At 43.7% G+C, this 14,202-nt stretch overlaps 1 protein-coding gene across 2 annotated transcripts in view; it reads right to left on the bottom strand.

The window, feature by feature from the left end:
• LOC115270001 (mucin-2) overlaps window positions 1-14,202 on the bottom strand; it is an 86,248-nt gene that overhangs the window by 9,886 nt on the left and 62,160 nt on the right. For both annotated transcript variants that reach the window (XM_029878912.2, XM_029878914.2), the window contains exons 2-9: window positions 4,918-5,241; window positions 4,643-4,858; window positions 4,528-4,584; window positions 4,284-4,472; window positions 3,383-4,222; window positions 2,935-3,327; window positions 2,613-2,879; window positions 1,062-2,552 (exon numbers count right to left, since the gene is read on the bottom strand). In XM_029878912.2, coding sequence (XP_029734772.2) covers window positions 1,062-2,552; window positions 2,613-2,879; window positions 2,935-3,327; window positions 3,383-4,222; window positions 4,284-4,472; window positions 4,528-4,584; window positions 4,643-4,858; window positions 4,918-5,241 — 3,777 coding nt within the window. The remainder of the gene's footprint in view (window positions 1-1,061; window positions 2,553-2,612; window positions 2,880-2,934; window positions 3,328-3,382; window positions 4,223-4,283; window positions 4,473-4,527; window positions 4,585-4,642; window positions 4,859-4,917; window positions 5,242-14,202) is intronic.

The following is a 14,202-nucleotide window of genomic DNA, read 5'->3' as shown; positions in this document are numbered from 1 at the left end:
TACACCCGCCTGAATCGCGAAGCAACAAAGGTCGAACTGGTGGTGAATGCCTCAAAAACAAAGTACATGCTGGTAGGCGGAACCGAACACGACCGGATCCGTCTGGGTAGTAATGTTACGATAGACGGGGATACTTTTGAGGTGATGGAGAAATACGTCTACCCCGGATCTTTACTGACGGCTGACAACAACGTGAGTCGAGTAATTCGGAGGCGCATCAACAGCGGAAGTCGGACCTATTACGGGCTCCAGAAGAAACTGCGGTCGAAAAAGATTCACCCACGCACCAAATGCACCATGTACAAAACGCTAATAAGACCGGTGATCCTCTACGGACACGAGACATGGACGATGCTCGAGGAGGACCTGCAAGCACTCGGAGTTTTCGAGCGACGGGTGCTAAGAACGATCTTTGGCGGTGTGCAGGAGAACGATGTGTGGCGGAGAAGGATGAACCACGAGCTCGCTGCACTTTACGGCGAACACAGCATCCAGAAGGTGGCCAAAGCCGGATAGGTGCATGTTGCAAAAATGCCGGACAACAACCCTGCAAATTAAATATAGTCAAGACCAACTGATATCAAAATGTGATATCAATTTGCTGCTGAATACAAATCGAGTTTTTGATTTGCTTTCATTTTGTTGTTAGACTTTGCTCGGGTAGAGACTTCAGGGTAAAATGTTTCAAAACAAATAAGATATTGCATTTCTACCAAAAGAAGATCGTCCCAGGTGTTTACGGGTTAAGTAGTCCTGGTAGTTAAGCACACTCTTTCAGAATTAACATCGAAACCCTCAGGTTTCTCAAGGGGTAGCTTATAGAGAAAAAAACCTACGAAAACCATTATGGAAGGTCCTATCAATCTTGGCCTGAAATTGAAATAGAATCATCGCGATAAGTCGAATGAAATGCCCGTGGAAAACTTTGGGAGAGGTCCTTGGAGACATGAAGATCCACGTGGAAAATCACTGACTAGTTCTAGGAAGAATCTACTGGTTGTGGTTTCCAGATTAACATCCTTGAGATGGAAAAGTAACCCCATTCATAATCAGCCTCTTACCCTGGTGGTGGTGGTCGTAGGCCGCGTGGTGGTCACCCGCTGCGGTTGGGTGAAACTGCTGTCCGGTTTCTGGTAGAAGTAGCCGCAGGTTCCGTCCGGATTACGCTCCGACGGAGGACACTGCGTGGTGGGTGGCACCGGCCGACGAGTTGTCGTCGTAGTCCTCCGTGTGGTGGTCGTCGTTGGCCTGGTCGTTGTGGTGGTCCTCCTTGTCGTCGTCGTCGAAGGAGGCAGGTATTCCTGCGAGGGTGTTGTCCTGCGGGTTGTGGGTCTTGCAGTTGTCGTGGTCGTTACCCGCTGCGGTAGGGTGAAGCTGCTTTCAGGCTTCTCGTAGAAGTAACCACAGGATCCGTCCGGGTTTCTTTGCGATGGCGGGCATTGAGTGGGGGGTGGCGGCGGACGTCGAGTGGTCGTCGTAGTTCTTCTTGTGGTGGTCGTCGTTGGTCTGGTGGTAGTCGTAGTCCTTCTTGTCGTCGTCGAAGGTGGAAGATATTCCTGGGAAGGCGTTGTTCTGCGGGTGGTGAACCGAGTGGTGGTCGACGGCGGCCTCGTGGTAGTCACTCGTTGAGGAAGCGTGAAACTGCTCTCAGGTTTTTCATAGAAGTATCCACAGGATCCGTCCGGATTACGCTGCGATGGAGGGCACTGTGTGGTGGTTGGCCTTGGTCGTGTCGTTGTAGTGGTTCGCCGGGTGGTGGTGGTCGTCGGTCTGGTCGTAGTCGTGGTTCTCCTGGTTGTGGAGGGTGGAAGATACTCCTGGGAAGGCGTTGTTCTGCGGGTTGTGTACCGAGTTGTGGTAGTCGTAGGCCTCGTCGTCGTTACCCGTTGCGGAACAGTAAAACTGTTTTCAGGCCGCTCGTAGACGTATCCACAGGACCCATCTGGATTGCGTTGGGATGGAGGGCACTGAGTGGGGGGTGGCGGCGGACGTCGAGTGGTCGTCGTAGTTCTCCTGGTGGTGGTTGTCGTGGGTCTTGTTGTAGTCGTTGCTCTCCTGGTTGTAGATGGGGGAAGATATTCCTGTGATGGCGTTGTTCTGCGGGTTGTGAACCTCGTAGTGGTCGTTGGTGGCCTTGTGGTCGTCACACGCTGTGGCAGTGTAAAGCTGCTTTCAGGTTTCTCGTAAAAGTAACCGCATGATCCATCTGGATTTCGTTGCGAAGGTGGACACTGCGTAGTCGTTACCCGACGGGTAGTTGTCGTCGGTCTGGTGGTTGTTGTGGTACGTCTAGTGGTGGTGGTTGTTGGCCTCGTGGTAGTAGTGGTCCTTCGGGTGGTTGTTGACGGTGGTAGGTATTCCTGCGAAGGAGTTGTTCGGCGAGTCGTTGTGGTTCTGGTGGTAGGGACACGTTGGGGTTCAGTAAAACTGCTTTCCGGTTTTTCGTAGAAATAACCGCAAGATCCGTCCGGGTTACGCTGGGATGGAGGACATTGAGTCGTCGTTGGGCGTCGAGTGGTGGTAGTTGGAGGACGAGTCGTAGTAGTAGTACGCTGAAACGGAAACATAGCTAAGAGTCATAGAACAACATTCTGAAGGCTAATCAATCATACTCTTGTGGTCGTTGTAGGACGGGTGGTTGGACGGGTTGTTGTCCGTGGAGGTAGATATTCCTGTGGCGGCGTTGTACGCCGAGTTGTGGTTGTAGTGGTTACTCGTTGCGGCAATGTGAAGCTCTGCTCGGGTTTTTCATAGACGTAGCCACAGGATCCATCCGGATTCTGCTGCGACGGTGGACATCTGGTCGTCGGTACTGTTCGGTAGGTGGTGGTCGTTCTCCGAGTAGTTGTCGTCGTTGGACGAGTAGTAGTTGTCGTACGCTGAAAAGAATCATGGATGATTTATTCTGTAAGTTTCGGAATAACTGATTCTTACCCTAGTAGTAGTGGTAGTTGTCGTAGGCCGAGTGGTGGTCGTCACCCTCTGCGGTACTGTGAAGCTTTGATCAGGCTTCTGGTAGATATATCCGCAGGAACCGTCTGGGTTTTGCTGTGACAGTGGGCACTTGGTTGTGGGGACGGGTCGGCGAGTAGTAGTCGTTGATGGCGGAAGATACTGCTGGAACGGAGTTGTACGGCGCGTGGTTAACCGAGTGGTAGTGGTGGTAGGTCTAGTCGTGGTAACTCTCTGAGGTAGCGTAAAGCTCTGTTCAGGTCGCTCGTAGACGTAACCACATGAGCCATCCGGGTTCTGCTGTGACGGAGGGCACCGGGTGGTTGTCGTCAAACGACGAGTTGTAGTCGTTGGACGAGTAGTCGTTGTTGTCCGCTGAAAATAAATTCATTGAAAATTTGAAAAGTAACGTCAAATGAGCACAGCTTACCCTGGTTGTTGTTGTGGTGGGTCTGGTAGTGGTAACTCGCTGAGGTACCGTGAAACTCGAATCAGGTCGTTCGTAGACGTACCCGCAACTGCCATCTGGATTCAATTGAGAAGGCGGGCACCTGGTAGTTGGGACTGTTCGATAGGTGGTAGTGGTTCGACGAGTGGTAGTCGTCGTGGGGCGAGTGGTTGTGGTAGTTCTCCTGGTAGTAGTACTTGGGGGCAAATATTCCTGACGCGGAGTAGTTCTGCGCGTTGTTGTGGTAGTAACACGCTGAGGCAAGGTGAAACTTTGTTCTGGCTTCTCGTAGACGTATCCACAGGAGCCGTCTGGGTTTTGTTGTGAAGGCGGACATCTGGTAGTTGGGACAGTTCGATAGGTAGTTGTTGTTCGACGGGTGGTTGTCGTCGTGGGGCGAGTTGTAGTGACCCGCTGTGGAACGGTGAAGCTTTGGTCTGGTTTCTGGTAGACGTACCCACACGATCCATCTGGATTCTGCTGCGACGGAGGACATCTGGTCGTGGTTAGACGTTGAGTAGTGGTAGTTCTCCTGGTTGTGGTAGTTGTTGGTCGTGTGGTAGTAGTTGTTCTTCTGGTGGTGGTTGATGGCGGTAGATACTCTTGGAATGGCGTAGTTCTTCGGGTCGTATATCTGGTTGTTGTCGTCGTTGGCCTCGTAGTTGTCACACGTTGCGGAATGGTGAAGCTCTGGTCTGGTTTTACGTAGTAATATCCACAGGTACCATCGGGGTTCTGCTGCGACGGCGGACACTTGGTAGTTGGGGCAATTCGCTGCGTTGTGGTTGTTGGACGCCGTGTCGTCGTCGTAGTCGTGGTACGCTGAAAATAATTCGTTACATTCACCTATGACAGGTAATACTGATTTCAAACTAGCAATTACCCTAGTAGTCGTAGTCGTGGACGGCGGTAGGTATTCCAGGGGAGGCGTTGGACGTCGAGTCGTTTGCCGCTGAGGAACCGTGATGCTCTGATCAGGTCGTTGATAGACGTATCCGCAGGTTCCGCCAGGATTCTGCTGTCCAAGAGGACACCTCGTAGTGGTCGGAGGACGAGTTGTGGTCGTCGTTCTCTGAAACGATGACGCGTTGGAAGAGAGATGCTACTGAATCTGTATGATAACTTACCCTCGTAGTAGTAGTTGTTGGCCTAGTAGTGGTAGTCGTTGGCCGTGGAGTGGTTCGCTAGTCAAACGGAAATAGTAAGTAGTGTTCAAGGTTGCAATGGTAGAGATCAACTCACCCTCGTAGTTGTCGATGGTGGCAAATATTCCTGTGGAGGTGTAGTTCTTCTTGTGGTGGTTGTTGTGGGTCTTGGAGTAGTGGTCGTAACACGTTGGGGTAACGTAAAGGACTGATCTGGCTTTGGATAGAAGTAGCCACAAGTTCCATCCGGATTTTGAGCTGCCGGTGGACAATCTGGTTTCCTTGTAGGTGGTGGAGGTGGTCTCCGGGTAGTCTACGGAATGTTGAGATTCGTTATGGAGTTCTTTATTAAACTAGTCACTAGTCACTTACAGTCGTTACAGGCCTTCGTGTTGTAGTGGTGGTGGTCGTAGATGGTGGCCTTGCTTCGCTTGGCAGTGTAAAGCTTTGGTCTGGTCGTTGATATTCATACCCGCAGCTACCATCTGGATTACGTTGCCACTCCGGGCATCCGGACGTCACTGGAGGAGGTGGTCTTGGAGGACGCGTGGGAGTTTCAAAAGGGATCTTTGGTTTTTCATAGTGGTAGCCATCATCGGCAAGGATATCGTTGCGAGAGTAGGTTCCTCTGAGAATTGCTGATATATCCGCTCTACTGGTTGTCACCAGAAAACTGAGCAATATTATAGTGCTCCTCTGAGAAGAAGAAATTGAGTAGATGATTTATTAGATCTTTCCTACATAAACTAAACAAACGAGTTTTCGATCAACAAGCAAGCAGTAATCACATCTCCCACAGCTTGAGCCCCTAACCGCCACAACGAGTAGGCTTCATCACAGCTGGATACATCAGCCGTATGATATGTGAATGGTAGCATTTTTATGGTCAATTGCCCTCCGACTCCGTGACTTCTATCACGTACGAAAGCGTGTGAGAATGTTTGCCCCGAGTGTCGACTCTCGTGTCGAATTCCGCAGAGTACCGTCGCCGCGCCATCGTCTGCAGCAGTCAAGAGTAGGTACATCTGCCGTTTGATCACGATGACATGCCTTCACCGTGGATCTCTCTCTAACAATAACTAATTTACTTCGATTATCGTCCACTTATGAATAATTAATTTGTTAGATGTTCTGTTTACATCCTTAGATGACTGTTCAATCGACGTCAGAAACCTGATTTGGTCTGGCAAATGTCACTGCGCCTCTCGTCACCTGCTACCAAGCAGCTTCAGAAGCCGCCACAGGAGTCAGCTTTGCACACAGATCTCGTGACGAATCGGATGGCGCCGGAGGCTCATCATCACACGCTCAGGCACACATAAATACCTAACACATCAGATAACCTCCGTGTACCTAGCAACCATTAAACACGCCAAAGGAGCAAAGGAAGTTCAAGTATCGTCGTCGTGTCGCGTCGCCGTGGTCGTTTGGGATGGTGGTTATCAGAAATCTGGCACAAGCCATGCCGCCGCGCCAGTTCATCACTCAATTAATAAAAAACGATCTAACAAAAGACTAATGACAAATTGATGACTTCCCCACCGGAATGGACTTGACTGGAACTGGAAGAGGTCACTGTTGGTGAATCGAACGCTGGTTCCAATGCTGCCTTGAGATAAGATGATATGCGTGCGGCGGCATGCCGCCCGATGCCGACGCCATGTGGGGATTGATTGAAGGAGGAACTGGACTACCTTGACGGTAACGTCGGCGCGCGGTGATGAAGGATGCGCATTATTAGATGGGGTTTGGTGATAACAGCTTTCAGAGCTTATACAGCGAACAAACTATGATACAACATATAGGCTCTCAAAGCACCAAAGCATTCTCGAATGGTTGAATAGTCCTATAAACTATATTATTCATCTAATAAAGATGTCGTTTATTCAGAGAAAACCTAGCCTGGATCTGGATGCGGCACAACTATTGTCAAAAAGCTCGTTCATTCAATCGGGTAGGATCCAGATGCGCCAGATCCGAATCAAGAATGAAGAGAAGCAATATACTCTGTTCAGACGGTCCAATCTGATCAAAACACCAGTATGTAATGGGAGTACATTTAGAGGTTTGGAAAACGGCGACACTTGGTGAAACTATCATTCTTTCACCAATACATGCATTCCGCTCAGCTGATGCCTACCTGATTCCTACTGCTGACGTCACTATTTGTGTTTATGTTTTTCTTCGCAAAGTTGTGCAGTGTATCGAAGCCGAATTTTATTTAAAAAAATGCCTGCGTGTGCCGTAAATAAATGCAGAATAACATCTGCGGTTAGTGGCTTCGAAAGACGAAATCATATGTTTGCAAGGTTTTTCAAAGGAAACAGCGATGAAAGCACGTTGGTTGAAATTTTTCGGCCCTTCGAAAGATGCGGGAATAACCTTGTATGTTTGTTCGTAACCTTTTTCACGGGTCATGTTTGTCAATGATGCAAACATACAAAACAGAGTGATGTCGGATAGTGGGCCCCGACACAGATTGAAGAAAAAATTTGAGTATTTCAATGATTTCCCCACAGTTCCTTATGTTTACATTCGTATATTGGCAGCTTGCGCAAGCCAGAAACAATACCTACTTAGCGACCGAACAGTACGATACCAACGGAAAAAAAGAAAGATAGCTGTAGAAGCACCTCTTGCAGCATACGAACCTCGTCACTTGGCTGAAGAACAACCCCAGGAAAGCTATTTACCTCCAGAAGGGAAAATGTGAACCCTCCAAATATTTACCCTCTGAGATCGTAGGTCTAGTCTCCCCCGCTGAACTACTTTTCAGTTCATAATTGGTTCATAATCACACCCGGAATGATAGTAGCCAACTTAAAGCTTCGGATCATCTCAATTCAACGGAATCCGGACTGAGGTGCTTAGATCCAACTTCAAATATGGATGTACTTGTACTATTTACTGCAATAGAAATGTTGGAAACTCGCGAAAGCACCAAGACCACGGAGTTTGGAGGATTGAGCGATTTTAATAATGATTCCGATTGGGCAGAAATTGTAAGGAATCCCCAATCCCCATCCATCCCGCATGGAAACCAACTCAGATTTTGTTCGCAAATTGTGAGCCTGTTCTGGCCAGTTTGAAATGTTCATTAAGCAACTCAAATGTAATAATGGTAAACAAATTATAAGATGTTCATAAGCCAAAACATTATGAACAATTTGTAATTTGTTTACCATTATTAAATTTTATTTTAGTTTCATAATTAACGGCGCCAAAAGACTGCTATTATACTATTGAATGAGCTATGAAAAATAAGACACTGAATGCAGCATTAATTTTTCAAAAGTACTTTAACGGCTTCTGAGAAGCACACGCTATGTCCAAAGGAAAGTATTATGAAAAGTGAATGTACCTCAAAATTTATTCGCTAGAACCATATTTTTGGACCTCTAGATTCAGAAAATGTGTGGTATAAAGTAATCCATCTTGGGTTTTTTTCCCATACATTTTTATATGGAGCGAAATTGACCTTAAAATGACTTTTTTCGATATTTGTATGGAAAAATAGGTAAAAAATCAAAAATATCAAAAAAAACCCCAGATGAAATATTTTAAACCGCACAGATTCTGAAACTAGAGGTCCAAAGCAACAATCCTAGGGAATAACATTTGAGGTACATTCGATTTTCATAATACTTCCCTTTGGACATAGCGTGAAGCACCTTTTCTCAAAGCTGTGAGTTTCATGGAGGTTATATGATACCATAGAACAATAACAACAATCAATATGAAACTGGAGAATTTGTTGTGACGCCAGTCGTTCCCCCAGTAAGTTCGCCCAATACTGGTGTTCCTGACGCCACGCTTTCAATAGGGCACTGCATGAAAGTCTCTCCTTCTCTTTCTCTCTAACAGAAATTTTGAAAACATCAAGGCCAAGAAACGTCAAAATCCCATAGAAAATCATAACAGTGCAGTGCCCTATGTCAGTTTGCTCCGCCCATCTTTATCGAAGCAAGACAGAGTCCACAAATCTAGTGACCATGACAACAAGAAAAAACGATCATTTATTGACACATTCCAGGAAAGAAAAAACAACGTTCATCTTCTTTTGTTTTTTTTATAAGAAACTTGCTGCTGCGGGTTTTGTTTTTTTTTCCTGTGGGCATCACATTTAAGTGGGTTCCTAAAGGTCAATCCCGATCTACCGCTACCCCCGGAAGTTCTCGTGATACACATTATCCGAGAGGAAAATCCCGTTGCACCAAAATGATTAGACCACTGTCGATCCCGAAATTTACAAGGCTGCTTCTTAGCCACAGCGGCTCCCAATTACTCATTTCATTTTCTAACCAAAAAAATCCGCTTATATCCGTCCATTACCGTCGCTAGCCGCGGATCCTATGTTACAATTAGCGAAGTAAATTATCGGAGTACGTCCAAAATTTAAAAAAAATATCATAAATCGTCTACTATGCAGACTGGAATCGAACCATAAACGTCGAGATCACTGAGCTCTTGTTTAACCCACACGGTTATCAACGCTTGAAGATATGGTGTTGCTAAATATGTAAAAAATCAAACTGTCAGTTGACACTGCGTCATTGGGCAATCTTTCTCGTTGTCATGATCACTAAATTGGCGAACTCAGTCTTGGTTTGATGAAAACGGGCGGAGCCAACTGACATTGAAAGCGTCGTTTTAAGAAAACCAGTATTGGGCGATTTTTCTGGGGGAAACATGGGGGAAAAAACTGGCGTCAAAAATCGAACTGAATTTGTTCCTGACATTTATGTCTTAGTATTATGTCTATGATAATAAATTGTTCCTTTTCCAATGGTGGTGCTATGGAAAGATTAGTAGCAACTCACAGCCTTGCAAAAGGTGCTGTTTGGTAAAGCATGTACGCTCTTTTGAAATGTTGAAACCGATATGCATCAAAAATAACTTCACTATTCAATTGTATCTTTTTTTTGGCAGTTATGACAGCAAGCTTGCCTACCAACTGCTACGAACTGAGTTCAATAATTATTTTATAAAATTGTCTGTCTTAAGCGGTAAAATAACAAATAACATAACAAATAAAAAATCTGGAAGCCCAATTTTATAACATGTTTTGTTGGTATCAATACTCAAAAAATATGTAAAATATTTTAATAACAAATTTGGAACTTTAACAGTTATCGATATTAATCCCAAAACAAAATTAGTTATGAAAAAGTCAGTTATACTCCTGTATAAATAACGAAAAAAGTCTTTACCCATAGTAAAGAAACCCAACTCAAAAAAATATTTCAGAACTTCTCGACATGTTTTTTTTAATTGTTCAAAAATTATTTTTGGAATTCTACCAGAAGATAATTCTGGAATTTGTGGTAAATATAAAAAAACATTCATCAAATTCTTCATCGTTTCCCCAATCGTGACGTCGAATCTTTTGGATAGAGATTCCTAGAGGAACACGTAGAGGAATCCTTGAAGCAATTATGAAAGGAATCTGATTAAATCTCTTGATGAATTGCTGGAGGAATTCCTAGACAAATTTCTGGGGAAATCCTTCTGGACGTATTCCTGCAGGAATTCCTGGAGAAATCCCTGAAACAATTCCTAGAGAAATCTCTGGGGGAAATCTTGGAGGAACTTTTGGGCAAATTCGCGGCGGAATCCCTGGAGTAACTCCTGAAGGAATATCTGAAAGAGTACCTTGAGGAATTCCTGGAAAAATCTCTAAAGGAATTCATGGAGGAATCCTTGGAGGAATTTCTGAAGGAATAACTGGATGGTTTCCTTGAGGCATCCCAGGAGAAATTCCTGGACGAATGATTGAAGCAATCCCTGGTTGAATTCCTGGAGGAATCCTTAATGAATCCTTGGGAGAATCTCTTGAGGAATTCTTGGAAAATCCCTGGAGGAATTTCTATAGGATTTCCTGAAGTAGTTTCCGGAGGAACCTTAGAACGAATGTCTGGAGGAAGCTCTGGAGAAATTCCTAGAAAAATTCTTGGAGAAATTGATGGAAGGATTACTCAAAGCATACCTGGAGAAATTTCTGAAGAATTCGCTAGAGCATTTTTTGGCGGAATCCCTGGAGGAATTTCTGAAGGAATAACTGGAGAATTTCCAGGAGGCATCGCAGAAACTCCTAGACCAGGGCTGCCCAACGTACGGTCCGCGGGCCGCATCCGGCCCGCGAGGACATTTTGTGCGGCCCGCGGCACGAATAAAGAAAAATAATAGAATTTGGCCCGAGGAGTAATATATTGAAAGATTTTCCTTTTTCAAGTGAAATGTAATAGAAAAAATATAATTTGATATTTTCAGAATGTATTTTGATTGATTTGGGTTTATAAATGTTTCAGCATTTTTTTTTATTTACAGATTGAAAGGAAGCATCTGATTATGTTCACATCCAAGTTCAGTGAACTTTTGAAAACTCTTGCTTACTTTGTAAAATAAATAAATAAAAACATTTCAACAAGAACATTGAGTTTAGAAATATAGAACAATAGTTTAACCAGAATTGTTAGTCATTCAGAGATTTTATTTTTGTCATGATATTCTAGAATTGCGGTTTGAAACCAACTTGACCAAAAAACCTCAGATTTTTTTTTTATTTTTGATAAAGTGTGTTATCATAAAATTTCTATTTCTGGCCCGCCAATTAGTATGGAGTGCCACTTGTGGCCCGCGGCCGTAAAAGGTTGGGCAGGCCTGTCCTAGACGAATGCCTGGACAAATCCCTAGATGAACTCCTGGTGGAATCTCTAGAGGAATTATGGGAGGGACCTTTGAAAGAATTCCCTGAGCAGACCCTTGATAAATTCCTGAAGTAATCCCTGGAAGAATGCCTGGATGAATCCGAAGAGGAATTCCTGGAGGAATTGCTGCAGGAATACCTTGATTGGAAGAATTCCTTGAGGAATTCCAAGAAAAAATCTTGGATGACTCCCTGGAGGAATTTCTGGATGAATTCCTGGAGCAAACCCTGTAAGAAACCCTGAAGGAATCCCCTAGAGGAATTCTTGGAGGAATCCCTGTAGAAATTTCTGAAGAAATCTCTGTAGGAATCCCTGGAGGAATCCCTAGCGAAATTTCTGGCGCAATTTTTGGAGAATCTTTGGGGGTATTGTAGTAAAAATCTATGGACTGGAGGAATCCCTGGGGGAGAAATTCCTAGATAAATATCTGAAGAAATTCCTGAAAAAATACCTGGGGTAATTCCTGGAGAAATTCCTGGAGAAGTCCCTGGAAGAACTCCTGGAGAAACTCCTGGAGGATCACCTGGAATAATTCCTGGATAAATTCGGGGAGGGATTTCTAAGGGAATTTCTGAAGCAATCCCTAGAGGAATTCCTGAGGTAATTCCTGGTGGAATCCTTGAAGGTATTCCTGGAAGAATTCCTGAATGAAATCCTGGAGGAATCCCAAGAGAAATCCCTGGAGATACTCTTGGAGGAATGCCTGAAGGTATTCCTGAAGGAATGCCTGGAGAAACCCCTGGAGGAATTCCTGGAGGAGTCTCTTGATAAATTCCTTGAGAAATATCTACAGGAATTCCTTGCATAAATGCCATGAGGAATCCCTGGAGAAATCCTTAGAGAAAATCCCTTGAGGAATTCCCGGAGCATTTCCTTGATGAAGCATTTTCAGGGAGAATCTCGGAAGGTATCACTGAAGGAATTCCTGGATGAATCTCTTGAAGAATTCCTTGAGGTATCTGTAGAGGATCTGTAGTGGAATTCCTGGACGAATCCCTGTAGGAGTTTTAGAGATCCCTGAAGGAATTTCCAGAGGAATCCTGAAAGAATGCCTGTAGGAATTTCTAGAGGAATCCCATGAGAAATTCCTAGAGGAATCACAGAAAGAATTCCTGAAGACATCCAAGGAGCAATTTCTGAGGGATTTCCAGGAGGAGTTTCTGAAGAAATCCCAGGAGGTACTAAAGAAATCGCCGAAATTCCTGAGGTAATCCTGAAGGATTTCTTAAGAGTTCTTGAAGGGATTCTTGTAGGAATCCCTGTAGCAGTTCTAAAAACTAAAAAAAACAAGTTCCTGAAGAAACCCCAGGAGTAATCTCGGATGCAATCCTAACAGGAAATGCTGTAGGAATCTCTAAACAGTTCCTGAAGGAACTCTTGGGTTAATTCCTGAAGCAGTCTCTAAAATAATTCCAGGAGGAATTCCTGAAGGCATTCCAAGAAAAGTTCTGGAGGTATTTTTTTTTTAAATACTCCCTGAACTCGTTCCTGAAAGAACCACATAAGCAATTTCCTGGTGAATCCCTGGAGAATTTTTTGGAAGAAACCTTATGAGGAATCCCGGAAGCAATTCGACTCTTTAGGGAATCTCAGGAGAGCTTGCTTAACAAATTTCTGGAAGAATTCTGTAAAGATCACTGGATAAAAAAATCTGGAGAAATCCGTGTCAGCAGTAATTTCTGGACAAATTATTGTGGGAATACTTAGATGGACTTTTTTTGTACATTCCTGGATTAGTTTTTGAATATTTAATCTATATATCTATATATACATATATATATATATATATATATATATATATATATATATATATATATATATATATATATATATATATATATATATATATATATATATATATATATATATATATATATATATATATATATATATATATATATATATATATATATATATATATATATATATATATATATATATATATATATATATATATATATATATATATATATAAGTTACGAGCAACCCGTTTCCACTGACCACAATTAAACCGTTACCACCGATCATGCCGATATTCGTCAATAAGCCACTTTCGCTATCCAAGCCTGAGACGCAATCATCATGAGTCAACATAAACATTCATTCGCCGGAGCACCATTGCAGCCGAATCGCACCAAACATAAACATCCACCCGCACGCACATCATACGACGTAGAATCATCGTCATAGCTGTGGCGCAACATATTTTTCAAGTTCAAGTTCAGTTAGGTTAGATCAGGAATAATCATGATCGATCGGGAAGTGTTAGTTTATAAAAACTGATTCGCACAATACAGAAGGGAGAGTCTTCAGCTGAAACTGAAGTGGCGCAGTCGTAGTTTTTTTAAAAACGCCGAAACCCCCTCGGGTATCATAATTGTCGCAGTGTCGGTAGGATACCGCTTGCAGTGATCAGTGATTAGTGAGTTTTTTCGGGACAATTCCCATCAGCGAGTGCATATCGTCGATTAGAAGAAAACTTCATTTCACCTGGACACGGCGGGAACCGAAGACCACGGCAAACACCGGACACACAACGGACGCATACCGGAGTGCAACGGGAACCCACATCCAAGACGGAAACGCGACGGACGAACACCGAAGTGAGGACCGAAAAGGATTGTGGTAAGTTAAGTGTAATTTTAAGAGAAAAAGAAGAATTATTATTGAAAAGTTATTATCAAAGATTATTATCAAAGAAAAATTACCAAAGAATCATTATCAAAGAATTTTAAAAGTGAAATAAATAATAAAAGTGAAACCACATAAAAAGTGCATCAAAAATTTTAAAAGTGAAAAAGTTAATAACCAAAATTAATCTTTTAACCCATAAGTGTATTTTTAAGTGTGTTTAGATATTTTTAGCGAGTGACAACGATGGCCAGGTTCGACGGAAACCGTGATTTATTGGCTGTAGAAAATGAGGCGCTACAAGCACAACTGGAACAAG

The sequence above is a fragment of the Aedes albopictus genome, chromosome 2 (genome assembly GCF_035046485.1).
Source record: "Aedes albopictus strain Foshan chromosome 2, AalbF5, whole genome shotgun sequence".
Lineage (NCBI taxonomy): Eukaryota > Metazoa > Arthropoda > Insecta > Diptera > Culicidae > Aedes > Aedes albopictus.
The sequence above is the reverse complement of the archived record's forward strand: the minus strand, read 5'-3'. Positions and strand labels throughout refer to the sequence as shown.